Raw genomic sequence first — 26,183 nt, 5'->3', positions numbered from 1 at the left:
TTCCAGAATATTCATCGCCAGATCCACTTGGATCTGACTACCACCTCAATATGGGAAAGCTTGAGAAGGAACGTATTCTCAATGCACATCAGACAGTACGTGGCCCTAGCGCCTAGGTGCTACTCCTTATTCTAGGAGCACATGGCACTAACCATCAGCTGTATAGGTACAATATGGGAAAGGGAACTCAGTTGCAATCGAACTATATCCTCACCACTATTGAAATGACAAGAAATGCCTCATGCAAAAGTGGCAATGCTCGCTTATATATCAGCCGACAAAGATAATGGTCCTGATCTGCCCTTACGATCTGAATTCGGCAGGAAGCGACTCCGACACGCTGTGCCGGAACACCCATCATCGTGCTCGGAATATCTCTCAAGATCAAAGTCTCAAGCAGATTTGATTGATCAGACTGACAGTTTTTCGTTCAGCTTATCGTCTTCGATTATCGGCTTTCAAGAACAACAGTCATGGTTTGACACTCCGTTCTCGCCACAGACAAAGGAGACAAACACCCCCTGTGAAATCACCGAGGGCTTTTCCACTCAGCGACGTGGAAAATGGGAAACCTGTCGACGACTTGAAGACTTATTTCTTGGCTGCCAATCCGAGGCCCCTGGCTGAAATGAGCCATGAGGAGAAGTAGCAATGGCAGGAATTCTCCTAGCCAGACGAATCCTTTTCTGCTACCTAAGCACCAGTTCTTGAGATCCGTGTGATAAACAAACAAGAAGACTATTGGCCGTGTGAGATGACTCAGGTAACCTCCTGGCCATGGCTATGACTATCTAGTCAAGGGCAAGTTCGATATTCCTGTCGATGTGTTCGATGTCAGCGATACGTTCTGGGGCGCAGGCGAAGAGAGTATGTCGTTCAGTCTGCTGCGCAAAAGAAGGCTGAACGCATTGAACAACAGGCCGACGTGAATTGATCGTGATCTGATCTGCCTCCTCCAAACGAGAATAACGAGCGCCTCGTTAAGTTCGAGAAGCACAGCAAGGACGATCTTCCTAGTCGGGTTCTATCAACCCATGAAAGAGACACTATTATAAATGAACGAGCTATACGTTAAGGGGATAACCGATCGCTGATGGGGCCGCCGGGTGACCATCAATTTGTAAGTTGTCCTTTGATCCTGGATATACACCCATTACCAAGATAAGTGCTAATAAAGGGAGGATTGCTAGACACCCGGTATCATGCGCAGTGAACAGCATCGGATGCATCCAGATCTTTCCCGCCTTGTCTCCCACGTTGCGTGTGACGGACCGCCACTCCTTCTCACAGTGTCTACGTGACCACAACCGGCCGCTGACCCCCCTGCCACCGTTTTCCGACTTGTCTGCAAAATTCATATGTGTCATAGGACTTTGCAGAGCCAATTTCTCGAAGTTCTTGTTGATGAGTAACGACATCGCGGAACCAACCTGATTGATCCGGGTATCAATTATATTTTCACTCCGCAGTACAGCTGCTGTCTCCGAATACATACATCCACCGATTCCCGAACACGATCAAGATGTTCCAGGCACATCTTATGACCGGCACTGGAACACTAGATGACGTCTATGTGTCAGAGTCCAAACTCGGCTGTGCGGTCTGGTTGGTTTGTTCACCAGACCATGGTGTACAGGCCGGTGGCAAACCGATCCACCTTTGGCCTGGCGATCATACGGAATTTATCCCCGGAGGTGTACTTACACCGCGATCTCCACGTGAATTCAATATGCACTTTCGAAGAGATATCAAGCCGAGAAGGTTTCCCACGCTGTATAACCTCGACGACGGAGACTGTTGAATATTTTCACCTACATGGGCATTCCACGCTTTGGAAGGTGCGCTGACCGAGTTCTCACCTCCATTCTCGAATCTCTCATCACCATGTTGAGATCACACCATGTTCTGATTCCTTGGTCGGCAGACACGCCAGACTCATTGCCGCCTTCTTTGCGACAGTCTCCGTCTACGCTATAACCGTACTGCTCATGAAGCTCCATATGCAGGCCGTCGTCGGGCATATACTCCACTGAGTTTTGTGGAAATATACAAAATAATATGTTGGAGCCTGAGGCTCTGGTTGCCTCGGCTCACGTGACCACACACTGAGTATTAGATCGGCCGTCAGGCCTAGTTACAGAAATTAAGCCGTTCTTACAACTCTCAGCGAGACCCTGAGAGCCATCATAATATTATCATTTACTAATATTCATTGAAAACTATAGTTGCTATCGAGAGCAGGCAGTGTACGCTAAATGTGACGATGACGACAAGGATTACGAGGATATGATCCTCATTCAGAAACTCCTGCTCTTGATGATATCTATCAGGAGTCATGCTAGTGGATGGACGATCTAGAGACTGGTGGAAAAGCTGAACATCCTATGAATGTTCGTCGCTTCATCAAACATATAATCTCTCTACCTCTTCTCCCTCCGCAATCTTTCCAACAACAACAACCTTACAAATCACTTGCTCCCCCCAATACGGCACGAGGACATCCAGACAGGGACACCTCCCAAGACTACAAGCTAGTGAAACAACTGTGGGATCCCACACCCACATATTACCCCCCGCCTTATACTAAGCTATGCGACGCTTGGGTGAAAGGGAGGGGGATACATTGTATTCCGACAAATGTGCTGCACGTGTTCTCTGTTCGCTAGATTTGATTATTAAATTAAGGAGACACCGCCTAGTTTATACCAAGGATGTTTGACACTCATGCCTACTGCTATTCATAAAGTTGTTATCTACTTTATGAGTAGGCTTCCCACTTATATTCTTCGCCATATCCCCCAGTAATATGTGCCTCCATCGCTATATATCTTTATCCCCTGTTGATATATAATTCCTCACCAATATGTAATCTCTTTGCATCGAGGGCACGACAATTCCACAAGAACCAACCGTATGGCTGATCTGCAATGGCATCCCTTATTATCCTGTCTTTCGCGCGCATACGACATCACGCCTATGTATTCTTCTGTCCGATGATAGCCATGGGATACGTTGCCTACAGCGAGGGCAACGTGCACTTCTACATGGATGTGTCACGCCACTGGAGCCTCCTCGTGCCTCGCGACTCTCTCCAGGATATGCAGCATCCTGGGCCACGATAAAAGTTTTAGTGAGCGTAGCTGAAGCTGTCTCCACATATTATCCGTGGCTAGCTAAGTGCGCCATGGTGAATACCCTCCACCTACAGACAAGGAAATATATAGGAACGCATAGGCTCGAGGTGTCTGCTGAAGGGGGACTCCTTCATATTCTCTAGAGACTGGAGAATGTGAACCAGAGGGCATCAGAGCTGTGCATATTCCCCATCATGGCGACCATAATACCTAAGTGGCCCAGTGGAGCTGCCATTTACAACCACATAGTGCCCCTCTTCCTCGACACTCGCGACATCTCTAAACTCATGTGGCAAGTGGGAAACTGCATAATAGATTCCATGCAAACAGCCCGAAACTGTACGGCCCGGTGGCCCTGGCAAGAGCACGGATGGTTATTTGCCCATTAAGCCAAACCTCGTTGTTCAGACCTACGGAGAACCAAGTACTGAGCTCCTCTGAAGGATTTCCTCACTAACAATGGGCTCATATACCATTATAATGTTCCTCTTTTTGGTTTATTATTGCTTTTTGATGACAAGTTGCAGTTACGACCTTCATGAGATTACGTCCCTCTTCCCCGGTTTGATTGATTCGTTCATGGCGTGGAGATTCAGGCAGATCGTTTCTACAAGGTCCACGCAAATGGTTCATGGAGTCTTTGCAATGAATATATCCGTACACCGGCCAAAACTGCAACAACTGTTTATAAAAATCAGCTCCCCGAACAGGAAGGGCTAATCACAATGTTGAAGTGCAAAAGAATCCTAAAGTCACTGATCAAGTCGTTGATATGCCCAATGATGAGAGCAGAGCAGCTGTCGACGCTTTGGTTGAGAACCCTGTAACTTATAACAACATATATGATAGCCTTAATTTCTCGAAGAAAGAGCTGCTTTTGTGGAGCTCTGCCAGTAAGAAAGAGATTCAACCAGCAGGAATCCTGGCTCGATAACAAGGACTGAACAGGCTGTCAGTGCAATTTCTACCGCTACCGACGCCGATTACAGTCTGTTTCTTTCTGCACCTCCTAGCAGCCGTTCACAAGAACAGGCTTTGAAAAACGCAAAAATCAAAACAGAGAAAAAAAAACCTCTAACGATTTATTAAAGTCCTCTTAAAATCTTGGAGGAAACTGCCCACAAAACAGTTCGCCTAGTTTTGCCCAGTTTTTCAGAGAAGATGTCAACGTTGGTAAAGAAATGATTACGGATTGGAGTAAAGACTAAGTAGAGTCAAAGCTCTGGTATCGAGTCAGATTCAATATCAGACCAATGCACGGGGTCCGTTATATCCAGAAGGCTCGATATGAATGTTGAACTTAGTAAGAGCAATAGTAATGATAGTGCATTTCCAGAGTTCACTTCTGACTGGAAAATAACTTCACAATCTGGATATTAAAATAGCCGAAAAGTTGTATAAGCCTCCCTCAAAATTGTATAGATTAGACTCCCCAAATTTTTCACCCCTCTCAATCTTTTCCCTATCATATGACCCCTCTTTGTCTCATTTGGCTCTGTAGATGCCGAGCAACAGATTGAATTCAAGCACATTTTCGCTGAGTACTCTGAGTTTCAACCTGTGGCACAATCAATCGTCATCACTGGAGTTCACTAAAAGACTCTCAGTTACTGTAAAATAATTACCAGAGGAATTCACTTACAACCACGACATCCTCTTCTGTCATAACATCTGCCTTCGCGGGAATCACAAAAACAGTCCCTGTCACAATCGCGATCATCGCGGCATCCTAAAACTCTCAGTTACTATATACTTATCAAATTATCAAGGGAAGGACACACTCACTATTGCCGCAAACTTGATCAGTTCTTGGGATAATAGAGCTGCCAAGTGCTGAAGCAGCAAAAAGTGTAATAAGAATGATAGAGAAATGCATTTTGAGGACTCAGCTGATTAGGCTGTATACAGGATTGATATGATGAGTTGATGTAGATATGAGAGTGGCATTTATGAATCTAATGGGAGGATTTACCTGCTTTTATATTGTTCTTTCTTTCTCAAACTGATAATTTGGAATCAGCGTCATAAGAAGGTAGGTGCAACGTTGAAAGTATAAACTGAATCAATGTGACAATACAAGTGTGACAATTAGCGCCACTTCTTTGTCACAGCTCTATCTACACTGATCATGCGTTGAACAACAACGTGCACAATTGCTATAAACTGGCAAGGCATGGTAAAGGCAGGGTTCGAAGCCCAGTAGAGAGAAACCCTCTTAGAGACCCGATTCCTAGAAGTCAGCAATCTATTCCTGGGGATTTCAACTCCCACCCTTCAGCTTCGAGACTACTTTTCATTGTCGTTGCAACTGTATATCGACGACTTCACGACGGCTTAGTGGTAATCGTACTGCTTTCAATACCACCTTTTACAGAAACTTTACGCTGGTCAATTCAGCTGAGACGTCCAGGTGACTAGGTGGAGTAACCTCTTCTTTCCTAAGAAAGTCGGCGCATGGATCCCTCGCATGCCTCTTTAAAATGTTGCCCCTGTTCCTCCCTTCCCCTTCTCCCCTCAGCTTAGGATTCTTATATAATCGCTACGACTGGATATTATTGAATTCTCGTTGTTTGGGCACCAGTCACAATCAACAAATTTGAATGATATTTCCAGAAAAGGCCTTTGTAAAACTGCGTGTTTTGCAAGTGCCAGTAAGTTGAATACAAAGTTTATATGGGTCTCACCGATCTATCTATGTAACCTACTTTTTATATATTGTTTTACACCGACAATGTGACATTGTAACAGGTCACAATGAACCTGCGTAACACATGTGTTCGCGGAGGATATTTCGTCTTTCTTCCGAGACAAGGACACCGGTGCTTACGACTAAGCCCTATTGATTGTGTCTGACAGAATCCAGACCAACGCCTGGTACAAGGAGAGAGACCAAAATGCTGGTGCTGGAATGGCTGCAGGTACAGCTCAGCAGTTACGGAGAGTAAGCTGTTGTAACGGTAGCACTCGTACTACTATTCAAGGTTAAGGAAAGGAAGAAAAGAGCAGGATTTAATTTTTTTGGCAACCAACTGCCCATTGGTGTGGATGGTTGACGAATTTGAAATCAGTAAATACGGCGCGATTGCAATTTATCCATCACGACCATTCTTTGATAGGCTCCTTGTTACATTTCATCCTCGACTTTATACATGTTAAGTCCGTCATTGCTTCTGGTTGTCCTTCTTTTGAAGCATGACCCACAGATAAATAAAAGAATGGCTCAGAAGTCCGATATCGGCAGAGAACGTGTATCAAAGAACGTATAATCCAAGAAACAACAAAAGAACAGGCGCCGAGATGGTCTCGACCACAAAGAATATTAGTACAGCCTTGAATGTGATGCAAATTCAGTGATTATTTGCATCAGAAAGAATGGTCAGATTTTCACATTTAACTCTTATTCCACTGGATCATGGCCGTCTCCAGACCAGCAGCTTGTATGTCCAAATGCTGGTGACTTCTTCTGCTTGCCTCAACTGACCGCAAACAGGATACCCACTATCCTATTCTGAAGTAGCAAAACTTGGAATACTTAGCAGCAATTTATATGGATTGTGACATCCAGAACCAGCAAGAGCAGCGGTTAGCTTGCCCTGGGGAAGGAAAATTGCATATAAATAAATTTTGTTCAACCTCATGGAGAGGAGGCGAGTGCCATGTTCGTCAACAGAATCCTACTCCGAGTTGGCATTTCACCTCTCCGCTCCATATGTCACAGTGTAAGGGACCTTCATATTTATCCACAGATCAAAAGGCAATCATCTGCACTACAGAACGGATGAAGAGAGAGGAAAGGATAGGAGAATTCCCTCTCAGGTCGTGGGCCGTCACATCTGAAGTAGCGGTCTGCACAAAGAAAAGCAAGACATCTAAAATAAGAATACCACATGATACAGGCATCCAAACAGGGGTCCCTTGCTAAATGGTATCATATCTCCTTTCTTTTCTCTGTTTTTCCTTTACTTGAAGATGTTTTCCTAGTACATTTTTATTTTTTTTAACGTCCATTCGGACATTGGATACGTCGATTGATTGATTGATACCTTTGTATACCTTTATTTCATACCATTTCATACCTTTATCTTCCTCGCAACCTCGTATCATAATTTTGGTGTTTTTTTTCTTCTCTGATACCGCTATTCCTGTATACTTCTGTCTAATTTCGAGAGAATTGTGTCGGTATCCATCTCACTCTCTTTCTTTTCTCTCTCTCTCTCTTTCTCTACCTTACGAACCATACCACTAAAATCATGAAATTACACCAGCCATCACATCCTGACGCTCCAGTGCCGGCAAAAGCTTCTCGAGCAGCCTTAACAATATATTCTAGATGTCAAAATAGCGTCGAACTCTGCTAGCATGATTATTGCTTCCTCAGTTATCCTGGACTATTTTTTAAAGGAGCGTTCACTCTCCTGGACCTGGGATTCGGGTTATTGAGCTAGACCTACTCGTCAGAACAGGTTTCTATGGAGTAAAGACTAGTGATTTCTTGAACCAGGTTATTTCGCATGACAATTGCCGAAATTTCAAGACTATGTATAGGGAAGCTATGAACATAGCTTCTATAAATATCGCCACTCAGTACGTTGACTTGACCCGCGTATCTAAATTATTGCCTGACAAACAACCTGTTCTACTTGTTAATCAGTCCTGAACCGCAACGGCCCCGCCCAATGACGGAGTCTCTTCCCATATATCTGCAAAAACACAATCAGCAGAAAGACGGCCACACACAGGGCCGCCTGCGTGCCGAAACTCCTCTCCGTCCCCATCGCCGTCGCCCACGTCACCTGGAAGTAGCTGATGATGAAGCCGCCAGTAGAACGGCCAAAGTTGACAAGCACAGCGACTTCGCCTGATCCCTCCGGGTACGAATCAAGGTTGTACGCGTTGATGGCCACGGTGGTGATCATGATGCCGAACACGTACAGTCCCCATGCCAGCGCCGTGATCATGTAGTGGTAGTCGCGTTCCAGGCAGAAGCCGATCAGGATCAGTCCCGCCAGTATGAACGGTGTCGACACCCAGATCGCGCGCAGCCGCGCTTCGGGCTCCAGACGGCCACCGTGCTGGCGCATGTAGAGCGTCGCGAGGAAGTCGTGCAGCCAGTGGCCGACGATCTCGCCGAGGATGGCAGCGATGACCGGTGTGAAGTAGAAGAAGCCTGGACGAGTCAGCATTTCAGCAAACAATTTTAAGAAATCCCAGGACTCCATAATCTTGGTCCCGCTTGGATATATACTAACCAATTTGTTTCGTCCCAAACCCATACAGCTTCGTAACGAATATAGACAACGTCGTGTTGATCCCCACCACCCAGGCAAAGGTGACCAGGTAGTAGAACCAGCTCAGAATCACAGTCGGCTTGCTCGCCACCTTGACCAGACGCATGACCGCTTCAGGAAAGGTACTTCGCTGACTGCGCGACTGCCATTGCTCAAACCCGATCAGACGCAGTAGCCGCGAGCGCCGTTTCGGCTGCTGGTCGATGGGGATGCGACGGTTGTAGTAGGTCTCGTCCATGAAGAGGATCACGGCGATCAGACACAGGCCTGTCTCGATGGTGTAGATGCCGAATGGCCATTGCCATTTGAGCGAGGTCATCATGAAGGCTGTGAGCAACGGGCCGACGTAGGGAGAGAGAATGACGAAGGAGGACCAGATGTTGATCTTGCGGCTGCATTCATTAATCAGTCAGCAAGCAATACCAAATGTGAAGATGCAAGCAGTCGTCTCTGTATGGACTCGAAGTATACTCACGCATGCTCGTGAAAGAAAAATATGTCTTTGATGAACATCAAACCGCCCTGCCTCAATTAGCATTCGCTCCTCGACTATCATGCAATTCCATGTCGATATACTACACGTACAGCCTGTGCAACAGTCGAGAAGAATCCGTTGAGAATGCGCGCGGCCATAAAGTCATTAAAGCCCGCTGCCCCAGCACACCACGCGGCCGTCCATAGCGCAAAGACCAGAAACCAGAACAGCACCGGCAGCCGGCCGAAATACGCGCTGAACACGGTAACGAACAACCCTCCAGCTCCCAGCATGAAGACATTTCCCGCTTGCGAGTGGTTGACCTCGTCCTCGGTCATGCCCCAGATCTGCGCCTGGGCGAGGAGCGTGACCGCCCCCGTCGCGCTGCCGTAGTCAGGGAGGAACGCGCAGCAGGAGATGATGAACAGACAAGCCATCTTGCGCGCCTGGTTCCAATTGAGCGGATCATGCGGGTCGTCGCTGGGCTGCGGGATCAGAACCGTCTTGCCGTCGGGAGCGAGCTTCAGATCTCCTTCTCGACCCGCATGATGGCCCTCGCGGAAGGCCTGCACGTCCAGGATGTAGCCCTCCTGCTCGCCCAGGCGATCGAGGTCGATCTGTTGGTAGCTAGTCTTGACTTCCTCCACCCGAGGCTTTTCGATGTCGCCATCGTTGGAGGGCATTCTCTTTGTTTCTGTCGTGTCTGCCATTGTTGACTAGACAAAAGACGACTATTGATCGGAAAAGATCAACATCGTACGTTTCCATGCCTATATAAATAAGCCCAGTTCGGGGTTATTCCATCGCCTATTTCCTCGTTGTCGTGGCCTGGCTGCACGCTTCGTTCCTAGAAGTAAGTGGTTGGATGACAGCTTCTCCTAACCCCACAATCTTCTCCATACACCCCCGGATTTCCCCCAGATTTCCCCGCAATCTCTCTCCAGACGCATAATAGACTCGATCCACTTTGGCAGAGACCAATGCAGATTTCCCGTCAACTCGCGTGGCTGGGCCAGAATGAGTTTCTTCAGCGCACATGCCGCGCTTCGGCAGATAAGGAGGAACATTTGCCGTAGGACAGCTCAGCTCTCTCAGAGGCTCGACGTGGTCTGTCCTGTCCAATGTGATGGAGATGGGATGCATTTCTGCAGAGATTCTGCAGACTCGGCCATGCTTGAAATGGGGGGTATGTAAGATGGGCGTTGCTGATTTCAAGGCACCCAAACAGGGATCTCTCGTCCGTCAAATAATATTGTATCACCAAGTACTGTACGTCGTCCGTACAACCAACCAAGCCATGGTATAATCACCGGGNATTAAAAAAAAAAAAAAAAAAAAAAAAAAAAAAAAAAAAAAAAAAAAAAAAAGAAGAAAGAAAAAAAGGAAAAAAAAGAAAAAGAGAAAAAGAGAAAAAAAGAAAAAAAGAAAAGAAAAGACTGGACACTCGCATTCGCACGTCTGACGTGAGTCACCATGTTGGTCTGTCTGCTGCACCCACGGCCAAATTGGGCTGCTTGATGACTGCCTTTCTCTGTTCTCGCTCTCCAATCTGGTTAGGACTAGAGACTGTGGTACAGTACAACCACCCCCAACGAGATGTAGTGTGTCATCTTGTACGCTTTTCGTTTTTTTCACCCTCCTCTGTTATTCCTTTTTATTTTTTTATTTATTACTTTTATATTTTTCCACTCCAGAATTCTCACCACGTACGTCATCTCTCCTTTCATGAATTATCTATCTAGACTGTCTGTGAATCCATCCATACAATCTCTCAACCATGTCAAATTAATTCACAAACCCACTTCAAGGATTTCCGTCAATTGGTCTAGACAGGTGAAATCGGAATTTTGCTCAATCAAATCAATCGCTTTTCACCTTCCACTTCCACACACCCCCAACGCTTCCAACCCTCCCTTAAGCTCGTCATCTCCAATCCTATCCGGCCCAATAACCTGATGCAACTTCTGCAGCACCGCCCCGGACCCAGTAAGATTAAACTGGACGTCCAGCGCACAGTCCCTCCGATCCAGTCTTGCGTAGAACTCAACATGCAGATACCCGTTCGGCCAGTACCCCGGTTCCCAGGTATTCACCAAGAACCAGTCATTGTCGTTGTCGTTGGCATGCTTCTGCTGCTCGTAGGGAACGATAACTTTGTCCGCTTTGCTGCTATAGACGGTGCCTTCGGCGTCGTAGTTGATGTCGATGATGGCAAGGCCATGGTAGAAGGCGGCGTCGGTGAGGGAAATGTCGATTTTTTCGTATTCGACGTCGGTGGTGTAGTTGCGGTTGAGGTTGTACTACGTAGTCGTTAAGGTCAGGTACCCAACCAAGTAGACTTCCGTGCGGGGAGTAATACGATTATACCCTGTTCCTCATGACAGTCAGTTAGTCATCTGTGTTGTATAAATGAATGGACAGGAATAACACTCACAGGCAAGTGTGACTCATGATTCTTCACAAAGTCAGCCATAGAGATCACTCAGTCGCTTCAGAACTGCTCCATCTCAGCCACTTACATCCTATATTCCGAGTCAGGTCAGATCACAGGTTAACTGAAAACAAGGTTCTAGATATTCAGCATTAGCATCATCATACCTCATGCGGTCTCTCATCAGGGGCGTTGCTCGGTCTGATCGGGAAGATCACACCTGTTGCTTCGCCGCCAGGTGCTGCGACGACGCTGGTAGCGATGGCCAGGACTGCCGCGATGAACGCGCTTTGGAACTTCATCTTTCCTCCTTTATTTATTTACTGCGAGTAATTAGCGAATTCTCACGCTTTCTCGTGACTTGACCATCTAATACCTAGATCCTCGGCGTGGTTATCGTTGCGGTGCAAGCTGTGAGGCTATAGAAGGTGAAACAACACAACACGCACTCTGCGATAATTCTAATTCGATGCAAGAAAATAGACTATTTATTTCGGACACAGAATTCATTATATTTTCTTTCCATTATTTAAATGAAGGTATCAAAAGACTCGTTCTTCGGCTGTCATTACTGAAGGGATGTTGACCGGGTGATAGGTTCCGTGGAATGTTGGATAGAAGAATGTATGTACATGTACCTCGTCATGCATCTTGGGACTTATAGATATTCACCGTAACCAATCAGAACAGCAAGAAGAGATGAGGAGGAAACGAAAAGGAAAAAGAAGGGCCTCAGAAATAGTGGGAGGCAGCTGGACTAAATATCGACATCAAGCAGTCATGTATAAACATAGGATATCTTATGTTACATAGATCGGCTGTAGTTAGACATCTAGACTGAACAACAATAAACCAACTTATCGAAGAGACAAATTTGAAATCGCTAATTAACTATTCAACTTAGTCCCACGGCAAAAATAATATCATACAGTAGAGATGTAGTAATACTAATAACTTCCATCAGACTACCTACCTACCTAGGTAATTCAAACACTGCAACACAGTAGCTACAGTAAAGTACTTACAAACAAACCAGACCAATTCCTCCGAGACAGAAATAATAATACGAATTCATATAGGAAAAAAAAAAGAAAAGTTCCCGACTTTGCTGACTTTGGTGATAACTTCAGAACCTCCCTTTAGTACTACTGGGTACAGTACCCTACCTCCGAACTCCGATCACGTCATTTCCCATCATCATTATTAATACTACTTAGTTTAGCGTTACATGCATGCATGAACTCAGGACTCATGAACCACTAGCTGTTCGAACTGGAACCAACAACCTTACCATCGGAATAATTTCGTTCTCATGTGATTACATTACAAATCAATGCGCTGATGTTCATTAAATGTCTCCGATGGAGTGTAAATTTCTCCGATGAGATGATTCCGATGCTAAGAGCATTGTGGTCCATAACTCCAGGGAGATTAGGTAGATATAGATAGATGAGATGTGATTGATTGGCTTGTGCCATTACAGCCAGACGGGATAAGGAGCAAGCATCCAACCTTGAGACCTGTTAGTTGGACCCCATTCGACAACGTTAAATTAATTATTACATTGTGATCATGCTCCTGATGCTGCTCTTCCGTCCGGATTTATAATATCAACATTACTAATGCCGGACCGGATTTCGTTGGTTGATTAGATATACAGATACTGGGTTGAGAGAGATGCAGGTTAGTATATATATCTATCTGTAAACGTCACTGAATGAGCGAGACGTTGATTCATTCGCGAGGAATATGAATAAAATAAACGGACGTGCTGATCTATCAAGGCCATTGGACTTTTGAGAAAGAAAGTCGTACTACTCTTTCCTTTCAGTTATTTATCTCCTTGCCAAGCTTGGTTGTCAAATCATTCATTCCGATTGTTCCTACATACCTAGGTCATACATACATCCTAAGTGATGGCCCCCATCCGCGTCGGTTTGATCGGCCTTTCTGGCGCTGCCCCGGAGAACTACGAAGGCACGTCGTGGGCGGCCAACGCCCATCTACCCTTCCTCCAGGCATCGCCGCACTTTGAGATTGTCGCGCTGCTCAACAGCTCTGTCGAGTCTGCGCAGGCGGCCATCCGCAAGTATGGGTTGCCGTCGGAGACGAAGGCTTATGGTGACCCGAATGGTGTGTGAGATGTTTGTTCTTTAATGATTCAACTGCACTGATTTTTCATAACACTTGGTTCAGGACGAATACCACTACTGGACCATCATTAATGAATTGCAGACCTCGCAGCCGACAGCACGGTTGATCTCGTCGTCGCTAGCGTGCGAGTGGACCGTCATTTCCTCGTCGTCCGGCCCAGTATAATCGCCGGGAAGACCGTCTTCGTCGAATGGCCGCTGGAGCGCAATCTGCAGGTCGCCAAAGAGATGGCCGCGCTTGCGGCAAAGCACAAAGCAAAGACCATCGTCGGCATTCAGGGCGCATTCTCACCGCTGGTCCGCAAGATGAAGGAGATAGTCGAGAATGGTGTCCTGGGACAGGTTCTCTCCAGCACCCTGCTCGGCGCCCTTACGAATGCTGGTGCCACGGAGAGTAAGAACGTGAGGTACCTTCTCGACCGGGAGGTTGGGGGGAATGTGATGAGTATTCACGCTGGTCACACTATAGAATTTTTCACTGCTGGTACGTAGGAGTTGCTCCCTATTCGACCGGAAAAGACCTCTGCACTCATCTGTAGTGGTGCTCTGGCTGACAGCCAAACAGTGCTCGGCGAGTTTAAGACCTTCGACAGCGCCTGTACCATCACCCTGCCAACAAAAGATATCGTCGATCGCAGCGCCGGAAACAAAGTGATCGTGAAGGCCGCCCGAAACACGGTTCCCGATCAAGTCCGCTTCTGGGGCACCGTAGAGCCGTCCAACGCCGCCGTGACAGTCCTTCTGCACGCTGGACCGGGCATTCCCGGTCTGCCGACGTGCGAATGGCGCATCCAAGGCACCAAAGGCTGGCTGAGACTGACGTCTGCTGGCCTGACCCTCAACTTCGGCAACCCGGTCTTCAAGCTCGAACACTTCGACACGGAGCGCAACACAGTCGAGGAACTGGTTCCAGACACCGACGAGTGGGATTCTCTGCCGCTGCCGGCGCGCAACATCGCCCGTTTGTATGAAGCGTATCGGAAGGATGAATGGTATCCGGATTTCGAATGGGGAGTTAAGCGCCACGAGCTGATTGAGCAGATGTGGAAGCGATTTGACGAGACGTATGGAAAGGACTGATATCCAGCATGAAGAACCATCACTACCACTCCTTGTTGTTTGCCGATAGAACATGAACTAGTTAGGGTGCGTTCCAGAAGAGAGTTAATCGACCTCTTCATGGTCTTGGAAAGGCCAGTACTGTTCCACCGAGATAACATCTTCTTCATCCTCGGCTTCATCTAACCACTCCTTCTTAAGCCGCCGGTTAATTTCGGTGACTTTCTCGTAAGACTCGTTTCTGACCCATCCATCCTGGCCCAAATCGTCTAGATGAGACCGCCAGTGTTCCAATAAAATAGTTGCTTTGAACCAGTTCTCCTCGATGCGATAGAACTCCTCCACTTCAACCGGATCAAAATGTACCGGGCATTAAATGTGCTCAGACTGCCCGGCTACAAGCTGGTCCCAATGGGCAACAGCCCTGACAAGGGCACCCTTCAGGGTGATTATATTGCCACTCCACTGTCGGCCCGCCCGATCAACCAAATTTTGACGGAGCATTAGGGCCGGGTAACGAAGGGCATCCAGATAAGGTCTGTTGTCCTTGCCGTTGAAAACCATGTACAGATAGAATAGCATCCTCCGCCTATAGAGCTCGTCAGCGTGGGACTTCTCCTCCGGATCCAAGGACTCATAATCCGCTGGAAGAGATGGCTTTTCCGAGCCTTTCGGAGGCTCGGGGTCAGGATTCTCGAAGAGCGGCGGATTTCCAGCTGTGAGTAACAGCGGTAAAGTGCTCGTATGTTGCCAATCGATAAGGCATGAAATTCCGCACGAGTCCGTCACGAAAACATTGGACGGGTTAAGATCTGTGCTCAGGTAGTAAGAAGAAGTGACGGGGATCCTTGCAATGGTGCTTACCCGGGTGACATAGTGTGGCTTATTTACGGGACTCCCACGATCTTCCGGCAAGACATAAGGAGAAATAGACAGATACTTTTCTAGCAGATCCATATAGCTCACAGGAGAAATCTCGCCTTTCAGTATATTGTTGTGAGTGAATTCATTCGTTTGAGGTTTACCGAACTGGCGGGTCCATTCCAATTCCCGAACCCCGATCGAACGAACATAGTCACGCTGGTCTTTCCCTATACGTGACTACTGGTTAGTACACTGTCATAGACTGGAAGGAAGGACTGACAAGGCCCTCGATTTAAATCCAGTAGTGCGCGTTTCCCTCGCCAGAACATATAGTCGGCAGTAGGTCCGATGCAGAATCTGGCTGCATCGTCACGTTCGTCCGGTGTCCCGGGTGCGTAAAGGTCAGCTTGGAGATCCTGAGGTAGACTGTCCTTATAGTACAAGCTGCCATAGGCACCAAATCCAAGAGTTTCCGTTCGATTTTAACGAAACTTGTTACCAAGCGTACTCGTTCTTTAGGTGTAAGACTGAACCAACAATCTGCCAACGGCTTTCCAGAAGCCTTTTCCATGATGATGATGTATTCTGTTCCAACTGGATTGTCACTTTTCGAGGACCAGGTGTAGACTCGGGGAACCGGAATCCCCTTCGAGTGTAGGAAATCCAGAGTGGCAACCTCACTTTCGGTCGTCAAGCCCTTTGGAACTGTAAGCGGATATGGAATCTTGGAAATAGCCTCGAATCCACCGTGCATTGTAAGAAGAAAAAGTCGATTGAATCCACCCTCCGCAAGTTTCTTGATCTGCGTTACTCCGTTCCGACCAACACAATCCGCAGCGATCTTTTTAGAGTGCGTCAACGTTGAATTCGACGTATCTTTCCTCAAGGCGGATTTTCTCATTGTAAAGGTAGCGGCCGGAAGTATATGTGAAAAGTTCCTGTGCGAATACTAAGCGGATCGGAGGAGGACCATTCATCGTCGATAGATGCTTCGTCAGTGTAAAGGAGCTTAGGGTTTGGGTAGGAAGACCTGCCGCGCGCACAAGACATGTTAAAAATGGATTGAAACATCTCAAAACGCGACCGAGAGCGACGACAGAGGAGCGGTGGTGAAAAGGAAAAGCGAAGAAGGCTGTTGGAATAATAGCTTCCAGCATAGCGAGTTCCTGGTGATATGTTAACAGGTAGGAAACCTGCGTCGCGTGTCGGCGCGTCCTTATCTAATCTTATCTAATTTATATCCCCCAGTTTCATCTGACTCCTTATTTGGTCAGTTGCCGTCGAAGAGCCATCCATAGAGGCTTCATGAAGATGGATTTTCATAGAGAATCTTATCCATCAAGAGGATATACTTATAGGAGAGGAATCAAAGGAATCAACCCTTTATCTAACACTCATTGGTGTTTTATATATCGAAGTCAGACTCACATATGTTTATGATGTCCTTCTATTCTCCAACACTGGGATCAAAAAGGAAGACCAGTTAAGTTCATTGCAGCCTGAAACCGAATCAATAACGTCATACTGGGCGTGTTCAGGGTTTAGGGCAGGGGCCTGCACGCGCTTTGCCTATGTTGAGGTCATCATCTCCAGGCTGCCTCCGTCCTCGTTCCTGCCTCCAAGTCCTCACTCCTCTCTTACTCTTCATCCTCAATTCTTTCGTCACCACGTTATCTCCCACCATCAAAATCAATCATACTCTCTTCTCCAACCGACCATGTTCAGGTTCCTCGGTCGGCAGCAACGTCAGGCTCTTCGAAGCCCTCTTCGTCATCTACGCCTTAACCATGGTGCCGCTGAAGTTCCTGCTCCGTATTCTGGTTCCTCGACTTACGAGATCCTCCGTCGCCGCTTTGCGGACCTTCCAAATGTCCTGGATCACCATGTAAAACCGAAATCATAGGAGGCCAAGGAACGGGGAGAATTCTTTAATATCCTCGATCCTGGATATGTCACCCCGGACCAGTTTGATGTCTTTCTGGCAGATGTCACTTACTCCAAACTCAAAACGGACATGTCTCAAATCTTCGGCGTGGAATACCTTTCTCAAGCAACAGATGCTGATGCGAAGCATATTTCCGACATTGATCAGGCCATAAGCCACGGCGAGACATATCGAACAATATACCCCTGCGTCGTCTGCATTCGCGACAAGGCGTATTGGGTGTTTTTCATAATCGATTCCGGCGCACCTTTCACATACCTGTCCTCTCAGGTAAGTACTCCTACCTAGGAGAAAATACTAGTACCTAGTCCCTGATTGACTTCAGGCCTGTAAGGTCTTTGGCATCAAAGAGGGGAAGCCTAAGTCTGCTAGATTAGCTGGACATAATTGCATTATTCGCATGTCACCGTCCAGTTCACATTTTCATGACGTCAACATCCTCGGTGCCGACTTCTGTTGCTTGCACAACATCACCGTTTGGCACGACTATTATAAACATAAAGCGACACTGTACTTCGGTCATGATTGGGAGGTGATGAAGAAGAAGGCCGAACCATGACTTGTGGCAATTGCAGCAGAAATGGAGGATGCATTCTATTCGCTAAATTCGATTATTGAAGGGAAAACACGTGGTTTATGCGAGGTACCTCGTGTTTGGCACCTAGGCCTACCTACTATCTATATGTTTTTATCTGCTTTCCAGGCGGGCTTCGAACGTATATTCTTGGCCATATCCCCCAGTAATATGTGCCTCCATCGCTATATATATTTATCCCCTGCCGATATATAATCCCTCACCAATATGTAATCTCTTTGCCAATTTGTACATCTCTTGCTAGTATGTGGTGGGCAGATGGTATTCTTAGTCAGACATGACAACTGATGCTGATCTGGTTGATACAAAAAGACTGCAACTTTTTTTTCGTGATAGTAGAGTAGATAGATAGATACTTCAGCAGAGTGACGGAATCCACAGTGGAATGTAGTAGTTGATTCTCCAAAGATGCAGCTGATGAAGGAGCCCCCGAACGGATATATCGTAGTTGGACTAAACCTAATCAGGATTAGTGTGAGTGGCGAGCATATCAGAATCGTCCCGCTCGGACACTTCCGAAGCATTTTCAGACAAGACGGGGAATCCGTTAATACTTACCAGACACAGATCAGGAAAGATCTAGTGTCTCTTGTTTAGAGATAACCTTTCCACATGTTTCATACAGGGTGATTGCCAGATTGTTTAGCCACAATGCAGGGCTTCAGTAAGTTTCTTTCCTTTGCTGACTTCACCTTCTATTGGTCTTCTCTCGCTAACGTCGATTTTCACTTTCCAGATATGGGACGGTATGTGTGGATATTCTGCCTTTGGGAAGCAATTTTCATCCGAGACAGCTATCTGACAATTTTCTAGTTATGTCCCGCCCGACCAAGAGGGTCTCACGACGGGCAACAAGCTCGCGGGGAAACACCCCCTCGGGGCGCGCGCCCGCCACCTCCAAACGAAGGGCGCCCTGATCGTGCGCTTCGAGATGCCCTTTGCGATCTGGTGCACCAACTGCAAGCCAAATGAGGTCCTCATCGGCCAAGGCGTCCGGTTCAACGCGGAGAAGAAGCGCGTCGGCAACTACTATTCCACGCCCATCTACAGCTTTCGCATGAAGCATACGCTCTGCGGCGGATGGATCGAGATTCGCACCGACCCGAAAAACACCGCGTATGTCGTCACAGAGGGTGGAAGGAAGCGCGACACGGGCGAAGACAAGGCGATCGGGGAGCCCGGCGAGATTCCCATTCGTCTTGGGCGGGACGAAGAGGAGAAAGATGCCTTTGCGCGACTCGAGGGCAAAGTGCAGGACCGGAAACAGTTCGAGACCGCGAGAACTCGTATCCAGGAGCTGCAGAAGCGACAGGATCGGGATTGGGAGGATCCCTACGAGCAGTCGAAGCGGCTGCGGAGGACGTTCCGTGCGGAACGCAAGCGACTCGAGCAAGCAGCCGCCGCCAACGAAGCGCTGAAAGACAAGATGAGTCTGGGTATCGACCTAGTGGAAGAAACGGAGGAGGATCGTATCCGTGCCGGTCTCGTCGAGTTTGGGTCCGCTGCTTCCGAGGATTCCTCCAGGGCGAGTCGCATGAAGCCGATGTTTGAAACGTCCACCCCGTCACCACAACAAAGTCGCGGGTCCCACCCTAAAGACCGCGATCGCGGGGGGAAACGACTCAAGTCGGAGGCTCTTATCGCGGAAAGGAAAGCCCTGTTGAGCAGTGAGCTTCGAGGAAACACCCGCGCGGCGCTAGACCCGTTTCTTAACGAGGGTCAAAGAGCCTGGCAACCAACACTGTTGAAACCACGCCGGACTCAGAGTCAGACTCAGACTCCGACTTCGACTCCGACATCCCGCGATCAGGTTCTCGATGGAAACGGGGAAACGACACCCTCAACCCCCGAACAAAATAATCCCCTGGCGGAGACAGTGGCAGCGGCAGCGGCAGTAGGAGAAGAAAAGCAAATGCCTGCAGGTCAGGCTGCGACCATGTCAACGACGAAAGCAACAACAGCATTATCAACAGCGTTGGTAGATTACGGGTCGGATAGTGATTAAGGTACTGCGATTTGGCCCGGGTGGGGTTGGTTCCTACCTAATGTACAGGACAACATCTATCTGGTTTATGCTCTGCGGCTGGCGTGGGAATGGATCTCTGTTTGATTTTTTTTTCCGTTTTTGATGGGTTGCTTGCATGGATGTGACGCTTATACGCCGTTGTACAGTACTGTCTGTACATGTATGTACAGTAGATTAATGACTCTGATACCCCTTCATGAATGGCACTGGATTTGATACATGGGATTGGATGGAATGGAATGGAGTGACCTCCCAGTTTTGATTGGAGATGATCATCTCGAGTATCTAATACATATATCAAAACGACTCGACTCTTATCCTACTAGTGTCAATTAATTATCCCTAATGCCCTGAATTCCATACAGTACATACATATCATTCATTCATTCCATCGGTAAAAAGAAGTAACTGATATAGTTTAGTCCAACACAAGAGATGGGATCTCCTTCTTATCATTTTGACTAACGCGCTTTTGACATGATCTCCTTTTTGATTTGTTATATTTTCACGCTCAGCAAGGTTTATTTCGCCCATGGAGCTCTTGTTGGCGCGGGCATCGACGTGGAAGAGGGCGAGGAGGAGTCGCCAGAACCGGCTGGTGGTTGACGAGTTGTCGCCCATGGCGCCCGGGTCGGTTGCATGGGAGGTAGTCTAGAGGGATCGAGTGGGGTGTTGTTTGTAGCTGGTCGTGTGGTTGTTGTGGATGATGGCGCTGGTGGCATGCCTCCTGGTACTGCTCGTGTAGTTGCCCATGGGGCGGTAGTCGCTCCTGGTGGAGCAGCACCCGCTCGAGACGCTCCATTTGCCCAGGGAGCTCTCGTGCCAGCAGCCTGACCAGGAAGTGAGGTTGCTGCAGAGGATGTGATGGGTTGTTGCGGTGCGGACATGGTATGTGTTGTGGGTGGTGGGGGAACGGCATTGGGATCGCGGTCCCAGCTCAGCAATGACCCGAAGGGAAAGTGCTGCACCACGGGGAATTTGGAGAGCACTTCTGCGTTGTACATTTTGATCATGCCCTATTCATCCGCCACCATTAATGTTAGAGGATTCGATTCCAATATAACTTCATCAAGCTCTGCCAGCGGCTGTGATGCAAACCTTGTTGATCTTGCCCCATCCCGCTTGCACACCAGATATATCGTACAACATCGGACTGTGTTCCCAGAAGGGACCCTTCTTCACGTCGTATATAAAGCCGATGGCGGAGAAATACATGTTCGTCTTCCGCTCTCGCTCTACAGCCTCCGCTCTCGCCACGTCTCCCGGCGACGGTGCGTCTGGTAACGATCCTTCCACTGGGGTCTGATCCGTCTCGGCGATGGCAGGGGAGAGTTGGGCAGAGCCAAAGATGTACGGAATAAAGGAGTGGTCATCAAGACCCCAGACTCCGTGAGAACCGGCCGGCTCGAGGGTGTATGTTTTGATCAGTTTTCGGATGAGTTCGAGATAGCTGTGAAAAAACAGACATCAGCCAACCTGTACGCTGACAGAAGTAAATACTCTTGAAAGGAGAACCTACGGTTGCACCACCCCAAGCACGATGCCCCTCTCTTCCACGCCAGGATCTGCTTTCGGGAAGCCATTGAGCTTCCAGAGGCAAGTTAGGAACGCCAGGAAGCTCAACTCGTGGCCAGTACCATAGTCAAGCCTCTGTGCGCTTCCAAAACTGCCGAGGAAATAGGCTGTCAGCTCCGTCTTCGCTGTCGGCGAGTCTGGCTCCGAGGCTGCATTTGTAACTCCGAGGACGTCGGGAGAGAGGCATTCGTCGAGGAGCTCGGAAACCCGACTTTCCACAATCTGATACCACTTGCGAAAGCTGATGTTGCCAAACCGTCGGGGTCCTTTGTCTGGGGGCGCTTCCTCGATGATGGCCTCCAGCTTCGACAATAGCAGCTGCAGCCGCCGGACGGGCTCTGAGAATTCGACCGCATCGGAGTTCAGTGGCCAGGATTGGACTTTCTGAGACACCTTTCGGGGAAACATAGCTCGGTTAAGCTGCAGGAGAAATGTCATTATGTCGCTGTAAGCTTTAGACGTTAGAAAGGCCTGAACGTCCTGGCCCTCATGGATCTTCTTGACGGGAGTGGTAAAGGCATGGCCGCGCGAAAGGTCCAGGGTCTCCAGGACCCGGACAGGGCTAGGACCGTCCAGAGACATGGTCAAGACAAGAAACCCCTAGCAGCACTCAAACAAAGAAAGAATACTCAAACAGAAAAGATCACGCTCATTGTTTTAGTCTTCGAGGCTGGTATCGTGACTGCGGGGAGCCAGTCTCGGATGGATCGCCCATTTGAACTGTTTGGTGGGGTGACGCCTTAGCTTGTCTGGTCGCCCTTCTCCACCATAGCTCTAGCCTCTAGGTCGAGTTCCCTCTCCAAACAAACTACTCTGGTACTCTACACTCTAGAACCTCTCGAGGCTGGCGTCCGCTGCCTGCTTCATGAAGCCGGAGGCTGGTCTCCGAATATAACACTGAGCTTAATGCTCACAGCCGGCCATGGCGCATTCCCTACCCTCATCACGTCGCAACACTCGGCGGCGGAAGAGAGACAGCACGACGCAGGCGGTCGACTTGCTAAACGGCCTGACGGCATTGAACGAAGAGTCTTCCAGCAGCGATGACTCGAGCAGAGAATCCTCTCCGGACACACGGCGAGAAGCAAACCATCAACGCACACCATCAAATAGTCTTCCCATCGGTCCCGACAGGCAGAGCGAACCCACGTCATGGCGCGATCGTTTACGTCGCCGTCGTCCTCCTCCCCCGCCTCAGCCGGAGGTAGATGATACTTCTGACAGCTCTTTCTCTCCTGGAGTAAGGCGATCAGCACGGTTGAACCGAACCCGTCTTCGTGCCAACAGTCCTAAAGTTATCGTTCCCGAGACACGCGTTGATGATAGCGCTGGCGATCGCGGTAGAGACGACGATGCCGTCGCTGAAAGCGTCGCCTCTGAGACACGGGCCAGTCGCCAGGTTTCACCCGACACCGGTCCGCGTGATAGAGCAGACTCTCACGCAGATGAAGCTGCTCCTGAAGCTGGATCGTCTTCCAGAGAATCCAGTGCGGAGCCGGAAATAAAGGAGGAGTCGAGCGATTCGGAGGAGATAAAGGCGACGGTGTATCCTCAGGTTGTCATAGCCAGTGAGCCAGCTCGTCCAGACTCCGCAGATAGGTCATCGCCATCACCGCCGCAGTCGATTGACAGGCATGAAGATCCAGCCAGTAGTCGCAAACGGCCCTTGGAAGGAGAGGATTCTGACGGTGAAAGCTCCCCTCGTATCGGAACGGGTAACGACGATGATCCTGTGCTTAGCCCCCCTTCGAGGCATCTACGCCCACGAAATACACGCCGGAGACCTTCACCGCAGGTGGAAGTGCCGGACACACAACAGTCTGCGCGGAGGCGACAAAGCTCGAGGCGACAAAACTCTCCGGATGAGGCTGTAAATAAATCAGGACCCGAGACCGGAGTTGTAGATGGAGGAGATGGAGGAGATGGAGGAGTTGGAGGAGTTGGAGGAGTTGGAGGAGTTGGAGGAGATGAGCAAGAATACGAAGCATGGGAGGCGCAGGATGCGGACGAAGAAATCAACGAGGAGAATGGTGCAGCAGCGCCATCACAGCCTCCGCAAGATCCTCTATTTGAAGAGGCATCGAAGGTCTTACAGCAACAGGAAAACTGGGCAGATCTGGTCAAGAGTGCACATTATATTCAAATGGAGGCGGGTTTGTTCAAGCCAGCCCGGTTCAGAAGCATTGACGATATTAAGGAGCATATCTCCGATTTAGGCACGGTCTATGGTGATATACAACAGCAGCGTTCTACGGGCGATCGCGTCGACGTGGGTCTGCTGCGCGACGCTGAAAAGCGCGTGGAGACGATCTCCCACAAGGCATTTCGTATCCTCTCCAAGGTCCAGAAGCGGGCCACCTCGGGCGAGGAGGGTTCTGCTGAACAATTGCTGTACAAAGCGGGTGCGCAGCGACTTCTGGATCAGTTTGAAATCGATGTGATTCCGCGTCTGGTCGAGGCGGCCAAAGAGTGCCTCAAGGCGCATTATATCGCGGGCTGGCTGGCGGTCGAAGGCTTTCGCGCGGTACACGGGGTCTTGCGGGTGTTGTCCTCGATCTGTGAGCGGATCTTCACGTTCAAGCGCAACGAAGTCCTCCACACTAAGGACCGCGGTCGAACGCTGCGGCCGGTGCTGCGCATCCTGCTCCGGGCGATGGAGCGGGGCGAATTTGAGCAGCGACTGCAGGGCTGGGCCGATCGGGCAGCTCATCCGTCCCGTTCACAGGTTGCAGTAATTGATCTGGAGAGCGATGACGACGAACAGGAGGAAGAATGGACTGAAGATGAGGCCATGGCGATTCTGGATGGGCTGCGGATGTTTCGAGGTTGGTCCATACTGTCAATACCCCAGTTCCTTCATTGACGACGCTGACATCTGGGTAGGCCCGGACCGGTACAAACAGATTGTGCATCGGTTTGGCGACCGCCTCCGCGGGCGGACGATGGCGGAGGTGCGAGCCAAGGCCCGGGAGCTGCGGGACAGCTACCTGGAAGCTGTCGCCGACACGGCGGAATTCCTGACGGAACAGGGTCGGCGGCAGTGGGCTTGGCTGATAAGTGTGTAGCATGACATGACATGACTTCTTCGATTTGTCTTCGACGATTGAAAAAAGCTGGTAATTAATGACAGATGTTGGCATTGGGCTAGATCTAGCATGATATGATATGCATATACCCTGGTAGCGTCATGTTTCTTTATATATATATACAGTAGACTACTCTTCTCATGTGGAGATTCTTGGATTAAATAAATTCTATAAATTCTATCAATTCTATTGTGTTATTACCATTCAAGCTCATTGTTTACTTTTTCTCATCCTACTGTTGTACGCTGCTGAATGGATCCACTATTCCACTGTTATACTCCTGGGTGTCTCCGGCGCCATCCTTTGGAAACCTCCCGTCACGGCCCAGGTGGAAGTTGATTATTTGCTCTGTTAGCTAGGAACAGACTTTCTTCTTCGGATTTCCCCACCGTGAACCAGAGATACGACCCGACTGCGCGTCGAAAGTAAACAAATAAACAAGTAGAAAGGCAGCACCACTGTGATGATGATGATGCATATAGATCATATATGTATGTACCTTGTAGCCCCTAAGTGTCTACTTTTAGGTACAACTAACTAATTAAGTCGATGTACGGAGATGCAGTCATGGGATGAGCTTGCAGCTTGCAGCTTGCAGCTTGCAGCTCTAGTGGTCGCTAAGCCACTTTCCGCATCACTATTATGGAAATGCCGACTGGAGCCACGCCATGGAACGCCTAGGAGGCTAGGAGATAGCCCACAGATCCCATGATCCCCCGACCGGACACCATAGAAACCGTTGCGCAGGATGACTCCGTATTGGTAGGTCATTCACATTCATACCCCTCATCTAGCAAAGATACTCTGTTTCTATTATTATATAATGATTCTGCTATAGCATGAGATATACCATCAGTAAGTGTAGTAATCTATGATAATGTGCCACAGTCAGTCAGGAGATTTATATAGTACTGAGGCTTAAGCAGGCCAGCCTAAGCTAGGCAACCCCCAGGGCTCCTCCGGCCCGGCTGAGGAACAGTTCAGGACCCTTTTTCGGTACGGTTCGGGTTCTCGTTCTCAAGCACTCGACAGAACTACAGTCTGGTGCTTTTTATTGGGAGGCTTATCATGATTGGACTGCAGCAATGATCGATCTAACTACCTGTCATCTATTAATACCCTCATGCTCCGTACAGCAGGACCGCTGGTTGTTGCTTGTTCTTGGTCCTAGGAGGCTGGCAGTTCCCTCCTTCCCAGCCGCTAAGGATCCAAACCCAGTAGTGGTTCGCGCCTCTCCCCACCTCGCGTCTAACTAAATGCCTTAGTTTGTCAATAAACGAACGCGATCTCCGCTTCTGCTTTCTTGTGCTCTGCGGCCTCCGTACCCCTTTAGTAGTCGACCCTGTCTTCTGGAAACCTTCGTACTTTCTTCATTCCGTTCCTCTCCCTCCTCCTTCTCGTCACTCGTTTAGGGACTCGTTGATCAGATAATCCATCGCCAACCACCTCTCCGGTCCTCCGCTGTCGTCGATCGAGCGAGCCTGTTGGCCCCTGGACAATTATTTGGTTCTCCGATCACGTCCCTGCGTATCTGCAAGCCAGCAGAAGAACA

At 48.8% G+C, this 26,183-nt stretch overlaps 7 protein-coding genes across 7 annotated transcripts; 4 read left to right on the top strand and 3 right to left on the bottom strand.

The window, feature by feature from the left end:
- Window positions 1–7,777: 7,777 nt before the first annotated feature.
- On the bottom strand, window positions 7,778–9,580 carry VTN77DRAFT_6632 (uncharacterized protein; the record flags this gene model as incomplete). The annotated part of the gene is made up of 4 exons (XM_069422932.1): window positions 7,778–8,301; window positions 8,384–8,814; window positions 8,898–8,944; window positions 9,008–9,580. The coding sequence occupies 4 exons, from the start codon at window positions 9,578–9,580 to the stop codon at window positions 7,778–7,780; spliced, it is 1,575 nt and encodes a 524-aa protein (XP_069276080.1).
- Window positions 9,581–13,244: 3,664 nt separating this feature from the next.
- Window positions 13,245–14,561, top strand: VTN77DRAFT_6631 (uncharacterized protein; the record flags this gene model as incomplete). Its single annotated transcript, XM_069422931.1, has 3 exons — window positions 13,245–13,461; window positions 13,564–13,965; window positions 14,047–14,561. The coding sequence occupies 3 exons, from the start codon at window positions 13,245–13,247 to the stop codon at window positions 14,559–14,561; spliced, it is 1,134 nt and encodes a 377-aa protein (XP_069276079.1).
- A 351-nt stretch (window positions 14,562–14,912) lies between these two features.
- Window positions 14,913–16,158, bottom strand: VTN77DRAFT_6630 (uncharacterized protein; the record flags this gene model as incomplete). Its single annotated transcript, XM_069422930.1, has 4 exons — window positions 14,913–15,520; window positions 15,566–15,631; window positions 15,685–15,848; window positions 15,938–16,158. 4 exons carry the CDS (start codon window positions 16,156–16,158, stop codon window positions 14,913–14,915), a joined length of 1,059 nt encoding a protein of 352 aa, XP_069276078.1.
- A 1,033-nt stretch (window positions 16,159–17,191) lies between these two features.
- On the top strand, window positions 17,192–17,908 carry VTN77DRAFT_6629 (uncharacterized protein; the record flags this gene model as incomplete). Its single annotated transcript, XM_069422928.1, has 3 exons — window positions 17,192–17,224; window positions 17,308–17,619; window positions 17,675–17,908. 3 exons carry the CDS (start codon window positions 17,192–17,194, stop codon window positions 17,906–17,908), a joined length of 579 nt encoding a protein of 192 aa, XP_069276077.1.
- Window positions 17,909–18,595: 687 nt separating this feature from the next.
- On the top strand, window positions 18,596–19,949 carry VTN77DRAFT_6628 (uncharacterized protein; the record flags this gene model as incomplete). The annotated part of the gene is made up of 3 exons (XM_069422927.1): window positions 18,596–18,608; window positions 18,681–18,690; window positions 18,758–19,949. The coding sequence occupies 3 exons, from the start codon at window positions 18,596–18,598 to the stop codon at window positions 19,947–19,949; spliced, it is 1,215 nt and encodes a 404-aa protein (XP_069276076.1).
- A 542-nt stretch (window positions 19,950–20,491) lies between these two features.
- Window positions 20,492–22,127, bottom strand: VTN77DRAFT_6627 (uncharacterized protein; the record flags this gene model as incomplete). The annotated part of the gene is made up of 3 exons (XM_069422926.1): window positions 20,492–20,986; window positions 21,069–21,420; window positions 21,490–22,127. 3 exons carry the CDS (start codon window positions 22,125–22,127, stop codon window positions 20,492–20,494), a joined length of 1,485 nt encoding a protein of 494 aa, XP_069276075.1.
- Window positions 22,128–22,467: 340 nt separating this feature from the next.
- VTN77DRAFT_6626 (uncharacterized protein) lies at window positions 22,468–24,610 on the top strand (the record flags this gene model as incomplete). The annotated part of the gene is made up of 2 exons (XM_069422925.1): window positions 22,468–24,370; window positions 24,429–24,610. 2 exons carry the CDS (start codon window positions 22,468–22,470, stop codon window positions 24,608–24,610), a joined length of 2,085 nt encoding a protein of 694 aa, XP_069276074.1.
- Window positions 24,611–26,183: the final 1,573 nt, after the last annotated feature.

This window comes from Rasamsonia byssochlamydoides (assembly GCF_041956645.1).
Source record: "Rasamsonia byssochlamydoides strain NRRL 3658 unplaced genomic scaffold VTN77scaffold_50, whole genome shotgun sequence".
Lineage (NCBI taxonomy): Eukaryota > Fungi > Ascomycota > Eurotiomycetes > Eurotiales > Trichocomaceae > Rasamsonia > Rasamsonia byssochlamydoides.
The sequence above is the reverse complement of the archived record's forward strand: the minus strand, read 5'-3'. Positions and strand labels throughout refer to the sequence as shown.